The sequence below is a fragment of the Panthera pardus genome, unplaced genomic scaffold, assembly GCF_024362965.1.
Source record: "Panthera pardus isolate Hobbes unplaced genomic scaffold, ASM2436296v1 HiC_scaffold_4, whole genome shotgun sequence".
Taxonomy (NCBI): Eukaryota; Metazoa; Chordata; class Mammalia; order Carnivora; family Felidae; genus Panthera; species Panthera pardus.
Window position 1 is genome coordinate 5,403,201 of NW_026526969.1, and position 20,720 is coordinate 5,423,920.

At 45.9% G+C, this 20,720-nt stretch overlaps 1 protein-coding gene and 1 non-coding gene across 7 annotated transcripts in view; both read left to right on the top strand.

Moving 5' to 3' along the window:
- Positions 1-20,720, top strand: part of LOC109250625 (general transcription factor II-I repeat domain-containing protein 2B) — a 49,518-nt gene that overhangs the window by 1,185 nt on the left and 27,613 nt on the right. For 4 of the 6 annotated variants that reach the window (XR_002073112.2, XM_019421717.2, XM_019421713.2 and 1 more), the window contains exons 2-4: positions 7,788-7,891; positions 16,950-17,088; positions 19,560-19,679. Coding sequence is in view for 5 of the 6 variants with exons in the window: in XM_019421717.2 (XP_019277262.2) it covers positions 7,793-7,891; positions 16,950-17,088; positions 19,560-19,679 (358 nt within the window). In the remaining variant the exon portion in view is untranslated. Of the gene's footprint in view, positions 1-2,061; positions 2,186-7,787; positions 7,892-11,456; positions 11,733-16,949; positions 17,089-19,559; positions 19,680-20,720 lie in introns of those variants that run through there. The other 2 variants (XM_053893992.1, XM_019421714.2) reach the window with 2 other exon arrangements.
- Positions 4,313-4,420, top strand: LOC128774778 (U6 spliceosomal RNA). Its single transcript, XR_008419246.1, has one exon. It is a non-coding gene; the product is annotated as a U6 spliceosomal RNA (small nuclear RNA).

Below are 20,720 nucleotides of genomic sequence, written 5' to 3' on the forward strand. Positions count from 1 at the left end.
GTGACGGCTTAGAGTTCAAGGGCGGAAGGGCATTCTCCGCCGGTCAGACCCAAGCTTAGCTGTTTTAGTAACGGCTTTATTGAGATAGGTCGTCAGGTGCGCCTTTTATAGTGTATGATCCATGGTTTTGGGTCCACTCAGAGAGCTGTGCGGTCACCACCGTCGTATCTCAGCACTTTTCCGTCACCCAAAAAGAAGCCCCCTTCCCCTTCCCAGCCCCCTGCAACCGCCAGTGTCCTGTCTACCTAGGTGGTTCTGCCTGTTCTGGACGTTTCCCGGTAGATGGGATCATCCTTAGGAGTCTGTGTCTTTAACTTCTTGTTTATGGCTGAGTAGTGATCCATTGTATAGTATAGATATGCCATGTTTCCCCCTCCCCGCCAATGGATATTTGGGTTGTTTCTACTTCTTGGCTGTAATGAGTAATGCTGTACGATGGACATTCGTGCACGTGTTTTTGTGAGGACCTGTTTTTTACTCTTCGGTATATACCACGGAGTGGAATTGCTGAGCCCAGATGTGCCTTTCGAGGGGAAAAGGTTTCATGTTTTGGTGGCCTGCTGGTAATGGTTTGTGTGACTGGCACAGGGGGCCTTCAGTACCCACAGGACTTGGTGTCAGGCTGCAACAGGTGTTAAGCTGCAGTGCTGATGTGGACTGGTTCTCAGTTCTACCTGCCTGCCGGTTACTTCCTGAAATGGGCTGCCTGAGCTCTGGGTCTTTACCAGGACCTTTACCCGGAATGCCTGGACATTCTCTTCCTCATTCTCAAGCTGCCCAACTTGGAAATCATGCTGGCATGCCTTCATCATCTTATCCCTTTCAGTTACTCTGTTTCCACATGCCCTGGACCATTTCAGGGGTGGTCTGGCTTTCATTTAGCCTTTATTACCTGGTATTCCACCCGGTCTATGGAGGTCTGTCTCACTTGAGAGCAGTGGAGGTAGAATTTATTCACCTTTCTTTCTTGGTGCCCTTCCTGTGAGCAGTGTACGCCAGGTGCTCAAAATGTGTTTTTAAGTTTTTATTAATTTTGGCCAAGCTAAAGTTCTTGACTAGTTGTTAATATTTAAACTTGACTAATCTTATTCTGTGACCTTGAAAATACATATTATTTCTTGTTCTCTTCCATATTCCTTGCTAATTGCAGAATAGAATACCTTGTTGTCTTGAAATTTATTGATATTTATTTATTTTGATTTTTTTAATCTTTATTTTTGAGAGAGACTGCACAAGCAGGGGAGGGGCAAAGAGGGAGGGAGACACAGAATCCAAAGCAGGCTCCAGGCTCCCGGCTCCCAGCTGTCAGCACAGACCCTGACGCAGGGCTCAAACTCATGAACTGCGAGTTCATGACATGAGCCAAAGTCGGAAGCTCGACCGACTGAGCCACCCAGGTGCCCCTATTTATGTATTTTTTAATTATGTTTCTTTCATTTTTGAAAGGAAGAGAGCGCACCAGTGGGGGGCGCAGAGAGAGAGGGGGACAGAGGATCCAAGGCAGGCCCTGCACTGACAGTAGAGAGCCTGATGTGGGGCTCAAACTCACAAACCCCATGCGGGGCTCCAGTCCATGAACCGTGAGATCATGACCTGAGCTGATGTCAGAAATGTAATGGACTGAGCCACCCAGGTGCCCCTGTTGTTATTTTTTTTAATGTTTATTTATTTGTTTTGAGAGAGAGAGAGAGAGAAATCATGCGCATGAGCCAGGGAGGGGCAGAGAAAGAGGGAGAGAGAGAATCCCAAGCAGGCTCCATGCTGCCAGCACAAAGCCTGATACGGGGCTCAGTCTCACGAATTCTGAGATAATGGCCTGAGCCGAAATCAAGAGTCGGACACTCAACTGACTCAGCCACTCCGGCACCCCTGTTGTTACTTTCTTTTAAGTTTTTATCTGGCTTTATTGAGATATTATCGGCATGTAACGTTGTGTTAGTTTTAGATGTACAGTGTAGTGATTTGCTATATGTATGTGTTGCAATATGGTCACAACTAGTTTAAGCAACATCACCTCATGTAAGTTACAAATTTTGTTTTTTAGTGTTTATTTATTTTTAGAGAGAGAGAGAGCACAGACAAGGGGCAGAGAGGGGCAGAGAGAGAATCCCAAGCAGGCTCTGCACCGTCAGCACAGAGCCGGACAAGGGGCTCAGTCTCATGAACCATGAGATCATGACCTGAGGTGAGGTCAGGAATTGGCTGCTTTACCGACTGAACCACCAGGCGCCCCACGCGTTGTTGTTTTCTTGTAATGAGAACTTCTAACATTCATCCTCTTAGCAACTTTCAAACATACAGTACAGTGTTGTTAACTCCAGTTGCCATCCTGTGAGTCATAGCCCCAGGACTTCCTATTTTATGACTGGAACTCGGTACCTTTAACCCCCTCCATACATTTGTGTTGAATGGTGAATAGGTCCACTTGAGTTTATAGTTCCCATTTACTGTGGCCCGAACTTTGGAGAAGGTGACAACTCAGGAACTTAATTAAAATCAAGGTCTCCGAGGGGCACCCAGACGGCTCGGTGGGTTGAGTGTCCCGACTTCGGCTCAGGTCACGATCTCCCAGTTTGCGCATTCGAGCCCCGCGTCGGGCTCTGTGCTGACAGCTCGGAGCCTGGAGCCCGCTTTGGATTCTGTGTCTCCCTCTCTGCCCCTCCCCTGCTCGTGCTCTCTCTCGCTCTCAAAAATAAATAAACATTAAAAAAAAAAGTTTTTTTAATAATAAAATAAAGGCCTCAGAGACCTGAAAAATTCACCTTTGGAAAGGAAAACCCAGCAACAGTCTGAAAAATAAACTGGGCCACCATTTCAAGATGTGAGGGGTTTGCCAAATGGAGCAGATGACATTCTAAATGATGACCAGTATAGGTGATGGAAGTGAATGCTGGGTCAGGGATGGGCAAACTTCTTCTGTGAAACGCCAGATAACAAGTATTTTCGGTCTCTGTCACATGCATGCAACCCTGTCTTTGCAGGAAAGCAGCTACAGCTGAGATGGAAACATCTGTGTTTCAGTAAAACTTTATTTACAAAAAGACGTGGCAGTCTGGATTTGACCCACAGGCTGCAGATTGTTTACTCCTGTTCTAGATGTTTGCTTTCCATTAGCAAAATTTTGCATTGAGCAGGAGAGACCCACAGCCCTCAAGGATTGCTGGGACAATATGTGAGATTTGAGAGGGTTTTTTTGTTTTGTTTTGTTTTGTTTACATCTCCAGTCTTAGAAAAAAATTGGGGCCCCTGGCTGGCTCAGTCAGAAGAGCCTGTGACTCACTCGATCTCGAGGTCAGGAGTTCGAGCCCCACATTGGGTATAGATTGCTCAAATAAATATACTTTTTAAAACCCAATAAATACAAGAGCAAAAGGTTAAGCACTGTGTAAAATCTCTGATCTAAAGGAACATTGCTTATTCTTTAGATTTGAATAGAAAAGAATTAATCACCAGGTAAGCTTTGGGAGATTTTACTCTGTGGTACAAGCTCTCACCGTTAAGGAATTTTAGCTTTGTTAGAATGAAACATGGGGACCCCTGGGTGGCTCAGTCAGTTGAGCGTCCAGCTCTGGATTTCGGCTCAGGTCATGTTCTCATGGTTCATGAATTCAAGCCCTGCATCAGGCTCTGTACTGACAGCCTGGAGCCTGCTTGGTATTCTCTCTCTCTCTCTCTCTCTCTCTCTCTCTCTCTCAAAATAATAAACTTTAAAAAAAAGGGGGGGGGGGAGAATGCAGTGATTTTTTTTCTGGAAAATGTTCTCAGGGTGGGAGACCCCAGATCAGCTTCTAATCATGTTTCGTTGTATTGTTTTAAGTAATCGCTACACCCAGCATAGGGCTTAAACTCACGACCCCAGGATCAAGAGTCACATGCTCCAGCGACTCAGCCAGGCAGGCGCCCCCAGCTTTCATTATTTCTGATGCTCCGTGACTGGATGGGGTCTTCTAAGTCAGAAAATTGAAAAGACAAGGTTCCTGCCTGCATTCGTTGCTAGGTGAAGGATGCAACAAAACGATAATTATGCAACACTCGCTTTTTTGTCATTGCGGGTAGCGCAGTCAATACCAAGTGATCATATCCTTTTCAGTTCCACCTTGCTTGATTTTGCCTATCATGTATTCTCTTGTAAAAACCGGAGTTTTGACATCACAGTCCTCTTAGGGATTACTGTGGTGTAATTAACAGGAATGATACCTGTACCACGGGCACTAACAGATGTCAATCAAGCAGCTCACTCTTGGGTTTTGCAGGCAGGCTTTGCTAGAACCGTCTCCATGCAAAAAATCGTGCAAAAGGAGAGATAACGACGGTGCTTGCTTCAGCAGCGCGTAGGCTCAAGTTGGAACAACACGGAGAAGAGTAGCACGGCCCCTGCACGTGGATGGCACACAAAATGAAATAGATACAGTGGTGTCCATACCTGCACTTGACTTAGGAGAGTTCAGCCATGGTCGAATTGCAACAGTGAAAAGAGGAAAATCACTATTTAAATATTTTAGGCACCTTCTGTCGTTCCAGTGGAGGAACATCCGACTTACGAGCACGCAGGACACAGGAGCCTGGAATATTCCAGTCCCTTAAAGGGTCTCAGTTCTCAGGGGCCTCTCAACAGGAGCATCTCAAAGCACCATATGGGATTCCAGTGTTTTAAAATGTGCTTTTTGGGGCACCCGGGGTGGCTCTGTCGGTTAAGCGTCCGGCTCTTGGTTTCGGCTCAGGTCATGATCTCGTGGTTCGTGGGTTTGAGCCCCGCATCGGGGCCTGTGCTGACAGTGTGGAGCCTGTTGGGCTCTCGTTCTGTCTGTCTCTCTCTCTCTCTCTCTCAAAAATAAGTAAATATATTTTTTAATGTGTTTTTTTCGGGTCACCTGGCTGGCTTGGTCGGTGGGACGTGTGTGACACTTGATCTCAGGGTTGTGAGTTCAAGCCCCGGGTTTGGTGTGGAGATTGATTAAAAATAAAATCTCTTAAAAAATGTGTGTTTTTCATACATCGTGGCCCCTAAACTAGTTCACTGGATGATTAATGGAAGAAACCATGTCGACACTGCAGGGAAAACTGGCTGGCGGGACTCCGTGAAGGGTTACGATCAGAGACATGGTCACAGTGAATGTAGTAGTCCTGCCATCAACACGTGAGTCATCAAACAGTGGCATTTCGTGTTCCAGTAGCTGCTTGGTGACCAGCCAAATAGGTGATAAGATTTTAGACAGATGGAAAATATTAAAATTGTGGCTGAAAGACATGAACTCTGAAGATACAGTCATTGATGGCAAAATTCGGAAAGAAAAGGGAGCCCTCCCCCGACCCAAGAAGAATGGCCTTCTGATACGCAGCTCAAAGTCACTCTGAGTGGTTGACATGTTTCAGTACCACTGCCTTGAAAAAATGTGCGTAGTGTTGGCAAAGTTGCATCGGATGATAAAGAGCTAGAAGTCAGCTCCCTAAACAATTAACTCATAGAAGGAAAATGTTCCCTCTGGGACAGATAATTTATTGCTTCCTAAGATAATTTTGACCATGGGTGAATTTGCCTTTGGACGTACCTACTTCCATTATAATATGGGACTCTGTTGTAGGAAAAGTTTGGTTTTTTTTTTTAATGTTTATTTATTTATTTATTTTGAGAGAGAGAGAGACAGCACATTCGGGAGCAGGAGAGGGGCAGAGAGAGGGGGGAGAGAGAATCCCAAGCAGGCTCCTTGCCATCAGTGCAGAGCCCAATGTGAGGCTCTACCTCATGAACCATGAGATCATGACCTGAGCTGAAATCAAGAGTCAGATGCTTAACTGCCTGACCCCTGCCCCCACCCCCCCTACAGCTTTTTGTTTTGTTTTGTTTTGTTTTGTTTTGTTTTGTTTTGTTTTTTTAGCTGACAACACTCTGTCAGATAGGATACAGAGCACTTGAAATTCTCATGTGTTAGCAATAGGAACACAAAATAGTACAGCCACTTTGGAAAACAGTTTAGTCCTTTCCTATAAAGCTTAAAAAGCCTACTTCTCTTGGGGCGCCTGGGTGGCTCAGCCAGTTAAGCATTTGACTTCAGCTCAGGTCGTGATCTCACGGTTCATGAGCTTGAACCCCGCATCCAGCTCTCTGCTGACAGCATGGAACCTGCCTTGGATCCTCTCTCTCCCTCTCTCTCTGCCTCTCCCCTGCATGTGTGTACATGCGCACTCTCTCTCTCAAAAAAAAATTACAGATCTTACACTCAAAAGAATGAACTTTACATAAATTATACCTTAATTAAAAAATTTTTTAAATGACACGAACAGGTCTTTCTTTAATAACCAAAGATGTGAAATGTAATCCTACTAAGGATCTAGTATACAGCAATTATAAATAATTTTAAAATAAAAACTTTCCTTTATTTAAAAGGAAACTGCGAGTGATCCATTTTTTTGACCATTTTTTCCCCTTGCTAAATAAAATCTGCAGACATAAACAATGTTTGAGTTCAGAGATGAGTGCCCCACTTTGATTGCTTTATGCTCCGCTTCATTGAGAGACCTCTGTACTTGGAGGTTATTTTAAGCACATGGAACACCATGTCCTTTTTCATGTTACAAACCACCCACACATAAACAGCTTATAATTACAGACTTCTACTTGTTCTCAAAAATGGGTGTGATAACAAGAAGACACTCAAAGGTTTTAGGATCATTATTTAAAAGCTTCAAATTGGGGGTGCCTGGGTGGCTCAGTCGGTTGAGCCTCCGACTTGGGCTCAGGTCATGATCTCACGGTTCGTGAGTTCAAGCCCTGTGTCAGGCACTGTGCTGACAGCTCAGAGCCTGGAGCCTCCTTCGGATTCTGTGTCTCGTTCTCTCTCTCTGCCCCTCCCCTGCTTGTGCTCTCTCTCTTTCTCAAAAATAAATAAAAACATTTAAAAAAGAATACAAAAAAAAATACAAGCCTCAAGTTGAAGTGTGTATATTTCCTCAATCACTCGTGGCCAGGTCATGCCTGGTATGAAGTCACATTCTATTTCATAATAGGGAGACTGATTTATAAAAAGTTTTAACCAAAAACATTTGCATCCTAATGGTTCTGCTAGCCTATGGTCTGTCTCAGGAAGAACATAAATCTAATTAAGGCATCCTCAAGTGTCTTCAGAGAATTTATTTATTATTATTTTCTTAATGTTTATTTTTGAGAGAGAGAGACAGAGCGTGAGCAGGGGAGGGGCAGAGAGAGAGAGGGAGACACAGAATCCGAAGCAGGCTCCAGGCTCCGAGCTGTCAGCACAGAACCCGACGAGGGGCTCGAACTCACAAACTGCAAGATCGTGACCTGAACCAGTTAGACGCTTAACCGACTGAGCCACACAGGCACCCCTATTTTATTTTATTTTATTTTATTTTATTTTATTTTATTTTATTTTATTTTATATTTTATTTTATTTTATTTTTTATTCTATTCTATTCTATTCTATTCTATTCTATTCTATTCTATTTTATTTTTAGTGTGTATTTAGTTTGAGATAGCACTGGTGGGAAGAGGGGCAGAGAGCGAGGAGAGAGAGAATCCCAAGCAGGCTCCACGCTGTCAGCATGGAGCCTGAAGCGGGGCTCGATCTTACGAACCATGAGAGCATGACCAGAGCCAAAATCGAGAGTTGGACTCTTCACCGACTCAGCCCCCCAGGCGCCCCGGTTTCTTCCCCCATAAAGGGAGGTGGGAGCTAGGTCATCTGTGAGAACCGTCCCAGCTCTAGATGCGTACTTAGAGGTCACTGAGGATTTCTACCACTCACTGTCTTGTTACTTCTCTTGGACAGGGATCATGGCCCAGGTGGCGGTGTCTGCCCTGCCCATGGAGAACGAGGAGGCCTCAGAGAGCAGGATGGTGGTGACGTTCCTCGTGTCCGCTCTGGAGTCCATGGTGAGGCGGTCTGCGGTTCTGTACAATGTCCCCTAGTTGGACCACTGTCGAAATCCTAGAGCTGGGCCACACTCTGACGCTCGGCCGCAGTTCTGTACCCTGTCTGTGTAACCGTACCCTTCTGCGTAGAGGTCACGGGCTGGGCAGGTGATTTTAAAGCCGCTTCTTACATGGTGGAAGCAATTCTGTCAATGTGAACTTTCCGGATCTGAAAATTTAATGAAGGCACCTCTCTTCCCTTGTTTGAGAACGTTTCTGCTCTAAATTCAAAAGCAAACCAATAAGGCTATTTCTGCACGTCTATTTAGGTCCGATGTGCAAAATGTACCTCGTGGGTAAAAACGTGGTGAGAAACGTGTATAACCTCAAAGTGTCTGATTGCAAGATACTTACCGATTAGAAAGGGAAAATCAGCACCTTAATAAAAGTGGAGAAACCTGAGAAACACCCCCCTTTAATCAAGCGATCAGAGTGGACATCAGCAGTAATGGGACAGACCGACATCCCACGCCTCCCGACGTGACGCTCCAGGCGGGGGCTTCACCATTTCTGTGCCATTCCTGCCCAAAACGCATGCCGAATCTAAGGGGGAAACACCAGGCAAGCCAAATTAAGGGACGTTCTACAAAATGACTGGGCTGGACTTTTAATAAACATCAATGTCACGAAAGACAAAGACTGGAGAACCATTTCAGATCTAAGGACAACTGAAGAGCCAGGACGTCATGTAGAAACCGTGACCCTGGGCTGGATCCTTGACCGGAAAAAAATAAATAGATTTTTTCTTTTTCTATAAAGAACACTACTTTTTTAAGAATTTTTTAATGTTTATTTATTTTTGAGAGACAGAGACAGAGAATGAGTAGAGGAGGGGCAGAGAGACAGGGAGACACAGAATCCAGAGCAGGCTCCAGGCTCTGAGCTGTCAGCACAGAGCCGGACATGGGGCTCGAACTCATGAACTGTGAGATCATGACCTGAGCCAATGTCGGACGCTTAACAGACTGAGCCACCCAAGTGCCCCTCTATAAGGAACGTTATTGGGTCTGGGCCCCTGGCTGGCTCAGTCTCAGGAGTATGCGACTCTTGATCTGGAGGTCACAAGTTCAAGCCCCACGTTGGGTGCAGAGATTACCTAAAAGTAAATAAACCTTTAGAAAAAGGATATTACGGGGTCAGCTGGCAAAATACCAAACACACACGAAGCTCCCTCTCATGCACACGTACATGTGCACACACACACACGCGCTCACACCCCTAGAACCATCATGTTTGAACTAGAAAACCAATGTAAAGAGAAATTTTGAAAGTAACCTGAAGTAAACTGAATAATGGCCCCCAAGATGTCTGTGTCCTCACCCCCTGTGCCTGTGAATGTTCTTACTTGGCAAAAGGAACCTTACAGATGTGATTAAGTTAAGGATCTTGAGATAGGGACATTATCTTAGGTTATCTGAAGGTAGATAGATAAAACTGTTTTAAAAAAAAACTTGGAATAAATTTTAAAAGAAAGTGTCAGTGTCTGTTTGAAGAACAAACTAGAAATGTTTTACTCAAGAACTGACCATCTTCCTTCCCTTGACAAATGTTCATAAAGTGCCTTCCACGTCTGAGCCCTTTTTTAGGCACTGGGGCCACAAGCTTTTTGAAAAGACAGATAAGGTCCTCCTCAGACCATCCCACGTCCTATTTGGGGAGACAGACGATAAACAAATTCCATGTGGATGTTTATATTGGTAAAGATAATAAATAACAAAAACAGAGGGTCAAGAAACACTTGGAGCGAGAACAAGTGGTTATGGCGGGGTGATCTGGGGGAGATTCTGTGGGCAGTTGCCTTTTATGCAAAGACGTGGATGAAGTGAAGACGTAGGCCAGGCCGGTATCCAGCGGCAGAGTGCTCGGTGAGAACAGCTTGTGCAAAGGCCCCGAGGTGGAAACAGGTGTGGTATTTTGGAGGAGCATCAAGAAGTCCAGTAACGCTGCAGCAGGGGGAGGAAAGGAGAGGTGGCCAGAGGTAAGATTAACAAGGCACCAGGTGGCCAGATCATGTAGAGCTCGGGGCTTCTCTCCTCAGGGCTCTGGGAAGCCATTGGAATGTTCTGAGTGAAGGAATCATTTGGGGGAGTGGTTCCAACGGCAGTGGACTAGGCTGGAAATGGTGGAGGTGGGGAGAAGTGATGGCTCCAGAAGGGTCTGTGGAGTTGACAGGACTTAGCGATGGGTTGGATGTGAGCCGTGAGGTTTTCTTGGGGGAAAAAAAAATCAAGAGTATTTTTCATATTGTGATAAGGTATATAAAGATCACAAAATTTACTGGTTTCACCACTTTTAAGCGCACAGTTCAAGGGCATGAAATGCAACCGCATTGATGTGCTGCTGTGGTCACTGTCCCTCTCCAGAGTTTTCCGTCTTCCTCAATCGGAACTCTGTCCTCATTAAACAAAATTACTCCCCACCCATCCTTCCCCTGACCCTATGGAAATCAAGTAGAGTTGTGTTGTTGTTGTTGTTGTTGTTGTTGTTGTTGTTGTTAAGATTTTATTTTTAAGGGGCGGCTGGGTGGCTCAGTTGGATGAACCTCTGACTCTTGTTTTCGGCTTACGTCATGATCTCACAGTTCATGAGTTTGAACCCCACCTTGGGCTCTGTGCTGACAGTGCGGAGCCTGCTTGGGATTCTCTCTCTCCTTCTCTCTCTGTCCCTCCCATGTGCGCTCTCTCTCTCTCTCTCTCTCTCTCTCTCAAAATAAGTAAAATAAACTTAAAAAAAAATTATTTTAAAAGATTTTATTTTTAGGCAATCTCTACCGCCAATGTGAGGCTCGAACTCACAACTCTGAGATCCAAGAGTCACATGCTCTACCAACTGAGCCAGTCAGGCACCCCTGATTTTTTATATAATACACTTTTATTTAGGAATACTTCGTTTTTATTTTTATTTTGAGAGAGAGCGTGCACGCGCAAGCAGGGATAAGGGGCAGAGGGAGAGAGAATCCCAAGTAGGCTCAGACCAGAGCCCGACGCGGGGCTCAATCCCACGACCCTGGGAAATGACCTGAGCCGAACTCAAAAGTCAGACGCTCAACCGACTGAGCCACCCAGGTACCCCTGTTTAGGAATACTTTAAAGATTTACGGAAAAGTTGCAGAGTGAGAGATCTCCCACGTGCCCCTCACCTATCACTTACCTAACTACGGCACATTTGTCCAGATTGATAGATCAGTATTGCTCTCTCACTACTAGCCAGCTCCATACTTTCCTCGATTTTCATCAGCATTGTTTTGTTTTGTTTTTTTCAACATGTTATTGTTTTTAATTTTTTTTAACATTTATTTATTTTTTGAGAGACAGAGAGGGATAGAGTGTGGGTGGGAATGGGACAGAGAGAGGGGGAGACACAGAATCCGAAGCAGGCTCCAGGCTCCGAGCTGTCAGCACAGAGCCCGTTGTGGGGCTCGAACTCACAAACCGCAAGATCAGGACCTGAGCCGAAGTCAGATGCTTAACCGACTGAGCCCCCCCAGGCGCCCCAAGATTTTACTATTTTTAAACGATCTCTACACCCAGTTTGGGGCTCAAACTCACAACCTTGAGATCAAGACTCGCACGCCCGTCCTTTCTCTGTCCAAGGTCCACTGGTGGCACCACATTCCTTCCGGTCATCAGGTCTCCTTAGGCGCCTCTCATCTGTGACAGCTTCCCAGTCTTCCCTTGTGTTCCATGACCTTGACAGTTTAGAAGAGGACTGGTCAGGCCTTATATCGAGTCTCTGTCAATCTGGGTTTCTCTGAGGTTTCACCTCCTGTTTGGACTGGCGTTTTGGAAAGAAGACCACAGAGGTGAGATGCATCCCCCCACCCCATCACATCATATCGGGGCGCACGACATCACCGTGACCCGTCGCCGGTGGGGCTCACCTCGGTCTCTTGGTCAAGGCGGTGTGATGGTTAACTTTATGTGTCGACCTGACCGGGCCACGGAATGCCCATTATTTCTGGGGGCGTCCGTGAGGGTGTTTCAGGAAGAGATTAGCACTTGAATTGCCGGGCAGAGCAAAGCAGGTGGCCCTCCCCACCATGGGTGGGCGTCACCCAGCCCGTGGAGAGCCCGAATAGAACAGAAACTCAGAGGAATGGTCCAGTCCCCTCTCTGTCCGACTGCTCGAGCGGGGACATCCATCTTCTGCCCTTGCCCTTCTGGCTCTCGGGCCTTTGGACTCAGAGTTGAATCTATACCGTCAGCTCTCGGGCTCTCAGAACTTAGAACTGCCCCTCTTGCGTCTGCAGCTTGTGGACGGCCCGTCATGGGACTTCTCAGCCTCCGTAATTGCATGAGCCAATTCCTTATAAGGACCCGCACATTAGCGAAAGAGAGAGGCAGAGAGAAAGAGAGATCGATTATCTCCTAGTAGGTCTCTCGAGAGAATCCTAACACAAGTAATGTCTGCCGTGTTTCTTCATCATACAGTCGCTGTATTTCCCCCTCCATGTCTGGTTCTTGGGAAGCAGGTCACAAAGTCCAGCCCACGACTGATGATCCTCGTAATGGGAAGGTGTCATGGCCTCTGTCACGGTGCTGGTGGGAGTATGAGCCCCGCTGAAATGTTACCTGTAATATGTTTGAAGAAGCTGACAAGAATTGGGGGGCGCTGGGGTGGCTTAGTCGGTTGGGCCTCTGACTTCTGCTCAGGTCATGATCCCAAGGTCGTGGAATCGAGCCCTACATCAGGCTTGGCATTGAGTGTGGAGCCCACTTGGAATTCTCTCTCTCTCTCTCTCTCTCTCTCTCTCTCTCTCTCTCTCTGTCTGCCCCTCCCCCCCACACACTCTATGTGTCAAAAATAAATACCTATTTTTTTTAAATGAGTGACTCTAGGGGCACCTGGGTGGCTCAGTCAGTTAAGCATCCCACTTCTACTCAGGTCATGATCTCACAGCTCGTGAGTTCGAGCCCTGTGTTGGGCTCTGTGCTGACAGCTCAGAGCCTGGAACCTGCTTCATAGTCTGTGTCTCTCTCTCTCTCTGCCCCTCCTCTGCTCACCCTCTGTCTTTCAAAAATAAATATTAAAAAAAATTTTGGGGGGGCGCCTGGGTGGCTGAGTCAGTTAAGCATCTGACTTCGGCTCAGGTCAAGATCTCATGGTTAGTGAGTTCAAGCCCCGCGTCAAGCTCTGTGCTGACAGCTCAGAGCCTGGAGCCTGCTTTGGATTCTGTGTCTCCCCCTCTCTCTGCCCTTCCCCCGCTCGTGCTCTGTCTCTCTCTGTCTCTCAATAATAAATAAACATTAAAAAAATTGTTTTTAAATTTTTTAATGAACAACTCTACTGGATACCAGGTTCTCTATTTCAGATAGATTAAATGCCGAATGTCAGGTTCATTCGACACAAACACAGAGAGATTTGCCATGAAGCTAACAGAGCTTAAACTTCCTGCCCTCCTCTTGCAGTGGCCCCTCCCGTGGCTGTGGGAGAGCCCCAGCAATATGTGCATGTATGCATTTGCACAGATTTCTAGGTAAGATATTTTCTTTTTTTTTTTTAATTTTTTTTAACATTTATTTATTTTTGAGACAGAGAGAGACAGAGCATGAACGGGGGAGGGTCAGAGAGAAAGAGGGAGACACAAAATCTGAAACAGGCTCCAGGCTCTGAGCTGTCAGCACAGAGCCCGATGCGGGGCTTGAACTCACGGACTGCGAGATCATGACCTGAGGTGAAGTCGGCCGCTTAACCGACTGAGCCACCCAGGCGCCCCTCTAGGTAAGATATTTTAACCACATCAGCTAAAACCACATCGCTGTCTCCTGCTCTCACTTTCTCGCTGCCACAACCCCTGTATCCGTTTCCCGTTGCTGCTGTCATTAAGTCCCACGAACGTAGTGCCTTTAAACAACATGCACTTACTTCGGGGAGCCTGGGTGGCTCAGTTGGTTGAGCGTCCCGCTTCGGCAAAGGTCACGATCTCGCAGTGTGAGTTCGAGCCCCACGTCCGGCTCTGTGCTGACAGCTCAGAGCCTGGAGCCTGTTTCAGATTCTGTGACTCCCTCTCTCTCTGCCCCTAACCCACTGGCATTCTGTCTCTGTCTCTCTCAGAACTAAATAAACATTTTAAAAGAATTTAAAAAACAACAACAACATACACTTACTGTTAAGACAGTTCTAGAGGTCCGGAGGCAGGAAATGGGGTTTTATGGGGCTCGGATCAAAGGATCACTGAGCCTCCATTCCTCCTGGAGGCTTCCAAGGAGAATACGTGGCTTGCCTTTTCCAACTTCTGAAGGCTGCCCGCATTTCTTGACTCATGCTCCCTTCCAGCAAGGGTCCACTCTGCCCTCTGCTTCCCTTGTCACCTGTTCTTCTTCCTCCTGCCTCTGGCCCTTATCAAGAACGTGGTGACTGCATTCGGTCCACCTGCATAGTCCAAGATAACCTTCCCCAAAACAGTCACATCTGCAAAGTCCCTGTTGCCACAGGAGGGAATATATTCACAGGCTCTGGGGATTAGGATATGGACATCTTTGGGGGGACGTTATTGTGCCTCCCAGGATCCCCTGTGGCAGGGGATACTGGAGTGGACACAGGCACCTTCGGGGTCTCAAAAGGGGAAGCTCCGTTGCATATACGTTTAGTTTTAGTTTAGCTTCTTAGGTGACTTGCTGTCATTTCTGTGTCGAGGTGAGCTATTGCTAGGGACCCCAGCATGGGAACGGTTTCCAGGAATATTCTTACGATCCAGTGGGTCCGCTCACCCAGTGATGGGACATCAAGGGGTATGTTACGACCTGAGGTCACCCTGTGGTGTGAATATGTGCTCGACTCCAGAAGGATGTGGGGAGCAGAGGAAAAACAGGTCTTAAATGTGCAGAGCCAGAGGGGCCTGGGTGGCTCAGACGGTTGAACGTCAGACTCTTCATTTTGATTCAGGTCATAATTCCAGGGTCATGGGATCGAGCCGCGCATCGGTCTCCACACTGAGCATGGAGCCTGCTTAAGATTCTCTCCCTCTGCCCCCTCCCCCGCTCATGCTCGTGCGCGCCCTCTCTCTCTCTTTCAAATGAATGATTGAGTGAATGAGTGAGTGAATCAATGAATGAATGAATGAATGAAGCCAGAAGCTAGTCCTGGAAAATCCTTCCAGTCGTTAAATGGGTAAATTGTAAATAGGGGACTTGTTTCTCTCAAAACAGAACTCCTCTCTGGTCAAGAACAGACTGTCCACTGTAGCATCTGCAGCCATGAATACACCACACGTTCTTTTAAATCTTTGGAAGGAATTGCACAAAGTAGAATTTTTCAGAATTCTTGTCTGTAGGGCATATAGCCTGTAGCACTGTGATGATAGCCGGCGTGTCTTACATAGGAATTTTCATGTTTTATGCATCCCTACCATCAATAATAAAAATGCAATCAACCATGTTGGAGGAGATATTAAGTTATCTCTCTGTTCTCTCTATAGAAAATATTACAGAATTATTGTCACGGGAAGAGGCAATCAAAGAGTCTGTAGCCAAAAATGTAGGGGAAGAGGGCATGTTGGAGAGGCATGTCACTGGTAAAAATACTGCACCCAATTTCGACAAGCAACAAGCAATTCTCTGGCCCCAGTGTCCTGCAGTTTAACTCAGTTCTGACTCTTATCTCTGTGGAGAGAGTGTCAGATCCCACAGGTTAAGGGCTCAACCCTCCGAGGCCGCCCATCGCTTCAGACACTAACATCAAATCCAGGTTGCCAGCTGGGCTTCTGACCGATGGCTATAGATCGGAAGTTCCACAGCCCCCCACGTTGGGTCTGCTTGATTGGCTAGAGCAGCTCACAGAACCCAGAAGCATTTTACTTACTGGATTACTGGCTGATTACAAAAGGATGTAACTTAGGAACAGCCAGAAACAAGAGATGCAGAGGGCAAGGTAGGGGGAAGGGTGCGAAGCTGCCGTGTCCTCGCCCAGCTAGCCACTCTCCCTAAATCACCAAGTGTTTACCCACCCGGGAGCTCCGACTCTGTCCTTTCGGGTTTTTATGGAAGCTTCATAATATAGGCACAGTTGATTACAACACTGGCCGTTAGAGATTGAAATTAACCCCTATCCCTCCTCTCCTTCCCAGAGGCCAGGGAAGCCACTCCTCCAATCACGCGGTCGGTTCCCCTGGCCACCAGCCCCATCAGGTGCCCACCTAGAGTTACCTCATCACCCTTGACCAAAGACACTGCTCTCAGGAAATTCCAAGACTTTCAGGAGCTCTGTGCCAGAAACAGAATGGATGAAGACCAAATATGTATTTTTTAGGTGGCTAATAAAAACATGGCCTTCTCTGGGTTGTATGATGTTTATAGTATTTGCTTAGTGGATGCGTTTCATTTTTCTTTCCTGAGGGACTTTTCTTATTTAAAAAAATTTTTTTTACCTTTATTTATTTATTTTTTTGAGAGACAGAGAAAGAGCACCAGTGGGGAGGGGTAGAGAGAAAGACACACACACACACACACACACACACACAATCCAAAGCAGGTTCCAGGCTCTGAGCTGTCAGCACAGAGCCAGACACAGGACTTGAACCCACGAACCATGAGATCATGACCTGAACCAAAATCGGACACTTAACCGACTGAGCCACCAGGCGCCCCTGTATTTTTTTTTTTAATTGAGTAATCTCTATGCCTAACATGGGGCTCAAACTTACAACCCTGAGATCAAGAGTCTCATGCTTGAGGCACCTGGGCAGCTCAGTCAGTTGGGAGTCTAACTCTTGATTTTGGCTCAGGTCATGATCCCAGGGTCATGGAATCGAGCCTTGTGTTGGGCTCCGTGCTGTCAGTGCAGATCCCGCCTGGGATTCTCTCTCTCCGTCTCTCTCTGCCCCTCCTCTGCTTGCATTCTCTCTGTCTCTCAAAATAAACAAACATTAAAAAAGTGGGTGGCTTCAAAAAGGAAAGTTAAAAGAGTCTCGCGCTCTACCAACTGAGTCAGCCTGGCACTCCTATATTTTCTGCTTAAAGCAGACCCTCTTAGGCTCCGCAAAATCTGGTATATAATACTTCATTCTTTGTTTCTATTTCAGTGTAAAGAGCTGGCCAAGTCCAAGGCAGAAGTGGCCTGCATCGCAATGTATGAGACAGACGTGTTTGTTGTTGGAACCGAGAAAGGACGTGCTTTTGTCAACGCCAGGACGGATTTACAGAAGGATTTTGCAAACTACTGTGGGTGTTAACAGTTTTATCCTTTGTATTCATGACTCTTAAAATACTTGCAGGGAAGACTTATGTAATGTTTTCTTCTACAACAGTCTCAGCAGGGGCACCTTGGTGGCTGTTGGGTGGTTAAGCGTCTGACTTCGGCTCAGGTCATGATCTTACGGCTTGTGGGTTCGAGCCCCGCATTGGGCTCGACAGCTCAGAGCCTGGAGCCTGCTTCAGAATCTGTGTCTGCCTCTCTCTCTGCCCCTGCCCTGCTCGTGCTCTGTCTCTGTCTCTCTATCTCTCTCTCTCAAAAATAAATATTTAAAAAACCTTTTTTAAAAATAGCCTACACGTTATCCTGAAAATGGTTCTGATACGTCTCTTGACTTGGCATACCAGCAAATATCTGCTTAACACTGATAGGTCCAGGAAACATGGTCAGTGTATTTTGTACTTTGTCCTCAGAGGCACCCTGGTTTTATAAAATAAATTTGAGGAACATAGAGTAAATTGTCTTTGATTCCTAAAATAAACCCACATTAAAATAAATTCTTATTTTACTTGTTCCCAGAGGAAAGGGAATAAAAAAAACTCTGGGCTCGTCAGGTGGTCCACTGAGTTAACAACCATTTTCTCTTTTTTCGCTATGGGACCTTCAGAGCCTTTTCTCTTTTCTTTAACGTTTGTTTATTTTTGAGAGAGAGAGAGAGACAGAGTGCAAAGGGGGAGGGATGGAGAGAGAGACACACACAGTCTCGGAAGCAGGCTTCAGGCTCTGAGCTGTCACTACAGAGCCCAGTGTGGGGCTCGAACTCACGCACTGTGAGATCACGACCTGGGCTGCAGTCAGACGCTTGACTGACTAAGCCAGCCAGGTGCCCCTTTAGAGCTTTTAATGTGTTATAAGTGTCCAGCAGCTCTAGTGAGTGGATGTGGCCACATGCAACAGAAACTAGGATGTTAAAACCTACACCTTGTATAGCAATGGTCTCTACCATGGTAGGTCATCCACCTAGCACCTTAGTATTTTCTGGAACCAAGAAAGGAAAAACAAAACCCACCAAAGTTATGAGAGGATGTAATGTCATTAGGACTGTGGAGAGAGACAGTAGATGAATATAGCTGTAGATGTTTCCAAAGGTCGTCAGAGGGGATGGGAACATGAATAAATATTTACATATGTCCAGATCATCAGTATGTATGTAAGGGAGAAAGGGATTGATTGATTCAGATTGGTTTCCAAGACCAAAATTATAGTCTCCACAATCAGGAAGATAGATTCAAATATGAAGCAATCTTTAAATAATACAGTAAGTGTATAATGGATGAACAGGAAGGGTGTCCTCAACTCATTAATGTCAGTTGCCAGATGGATGTCTAATCGTTGAGATTTAATTACAGACTTTTTCAAGTTTCCCAGTTGCATACTCATTTTTCAGATATAGGGCTATTCATACTTTCTATTTCTTCGGTGCCCATTTCAGTAAACTTTATTTTCAACTTTATTATTTTTAAAAAAAAAATTTAATGTCTATTTATTTTTAAGAGGGAGAGACACAGAGTACAAGCCGGGGAGAGGCAGAGAGAGGGGGGGGAGACACAGAATCCGAAGCAGGCTCCAGGCTCTGAGCTGTCAACACAGAGCCTGACGCGGAGCTCGAGCTCATGAACTGTAAGATCACGACCTAAGCTGAAGTCAGATGCTTAATACACTGAGCCACCCAGACGCCCCTCAACTTTATTTTTAACTTGTTCATTTCATGTACGTTGTCGAATCTGTTGGGGAAAAAAATGGTTTATAGTATTTGCTTTGTAATTTTAATGTCTGTGTTGATGTCTCTACTTTTGTCACGGTGAAGGTCCTCCTATGGTCACTTTCAGACCGTATAGCAAATAACATTTTTGTTATCGTTTCCTTTGAACTACTACTATTCCCTCTGTGTTGAATTATTTATAGTTCTTTATCAACAGATTCATTTCAGAGGTGACCACCATGTTATACTATCCTGTTCATCATAAATACCCTTTCTTGGGGCGTTTGGGTGGCTCGGTCAGTTGAACGTCCCAGCGTCAGCTCAGGTCATGATCTCGTGGTCTGAGTTCGAGCCCCATGTCGGGCTCTGTGCTGACAGCTCAGAGCCTGGAGCCTGCTTCAGATTCTGTGTCTCCCTTTCTCTCTACCCCTCCCCCACTCATGCTCTGTCTCTCTCTCTCTCTTAAAAATAAATAAACATTAAAATTTTTTTTTAATGTTTATAAAAAAATCTTGTTTTAGGGGCACCTGGCTGGCTTAGTCGGTAGGACATGTGAGTCTTGATCTTGGGGGTCATGTGTTTGAGTCCCATGTTGGGGGTAGTTTACTTATAAAAAAAGATCTTGTTTTATGTTTATCCATTTCCCCCTCTTTCCGGTATAATACCAGAAGCGTAGACATTGAGGGAGTGTTCGGAACAAGCGCTTGAAGACTGACTGTGCCTGTCGCTTGTTTACAGGCATTGCCGAAGGGGTGCATGAGGCCAGATCCCCATGTCCTGCGAACGGGATGCAGATCGATTCAGGAGAAACAGAAATACTCAGAAAAGCAGTTGAGGACTATTTCTGCTTTTGTTACGGTAAAGTTCACGTCACCCATTAGGATCGGCATAGGTCACTAAGGAGCTGGAGTGTTACAGATCACTTTATTGGTGTGACTGTTTAGATGCCGCTAACATTTAAGACTCTACATTCTCCTTAAGCCAAGAGCCAGGTCTTCAGGACCAGAGGGCGCCTTGCAGAAGACAGCTTGATCTCTGCTGGTCCATAGAAACCTCTGATTGATCAGCCTTCATTCTTCATTCTTTGCTTCCATTTGAGGGAGCCCCCACTGCAAGGCCAACGCAATTGTACCTGACCCTTGAACCATGCAGGGGATGGGACACCCACCCCCACTGCGGTCGAAAATCCATATCTAATCTTTGACTCCCCCAAAACTCAGCTAATAATAGCCTGCTGTTGACTGGAAGCCTTACTGGTAACAAAAACAGTCCATTATTACCTCTTTCGTATGTCATACGTATTACACAATGTATTTCTGCAATACAGTAAGCTAGAGGAAAGAGTTATTAAGAAAATTGTCAGGAAGAAGGGCATCTTGGCCGGCTCAGTAGGTGGAGCGTGTGACTCTTGATCTGGGCGTTGTAAGTTCGAGCCCCACGATGGGTGGAGAGATTACTTGAAAAAACAAATTCTTAAAAAAAAAAAAAAGAAACAGAAAATCATAAGGAAGAGAAAATACGTGTGTAGTATCATGATGTGTTTATTGAAAAAAGTCTACGTATACGTGGACTTGAGCAGCTCAAACTTGTGTTGTTCAAGGCTGAACTATATTAAAGACATTCGCTGCTGGTTCAGGCACCAACCTCAACCTCACCAGTCTCTCCATGTACTCATGTCTTTTTTTTTTTTTTTAATGTTTATTTATTTTTGAGAGAGAGAGAGAGAGAGAGCACGTGAACAGGGGAAGGACAGAGAGAGAGGGAGACACAGAATCCGAGACAGGCTCCAGGCTCCGAGCTGTCAGCACACAGCCCGACACGGGTTTTGAACCCACGAACTGTGAGATCATGACCTGAGCCGAAGTCAGACGCTTACCCGATGGAGCCAGCCAGGCGTCC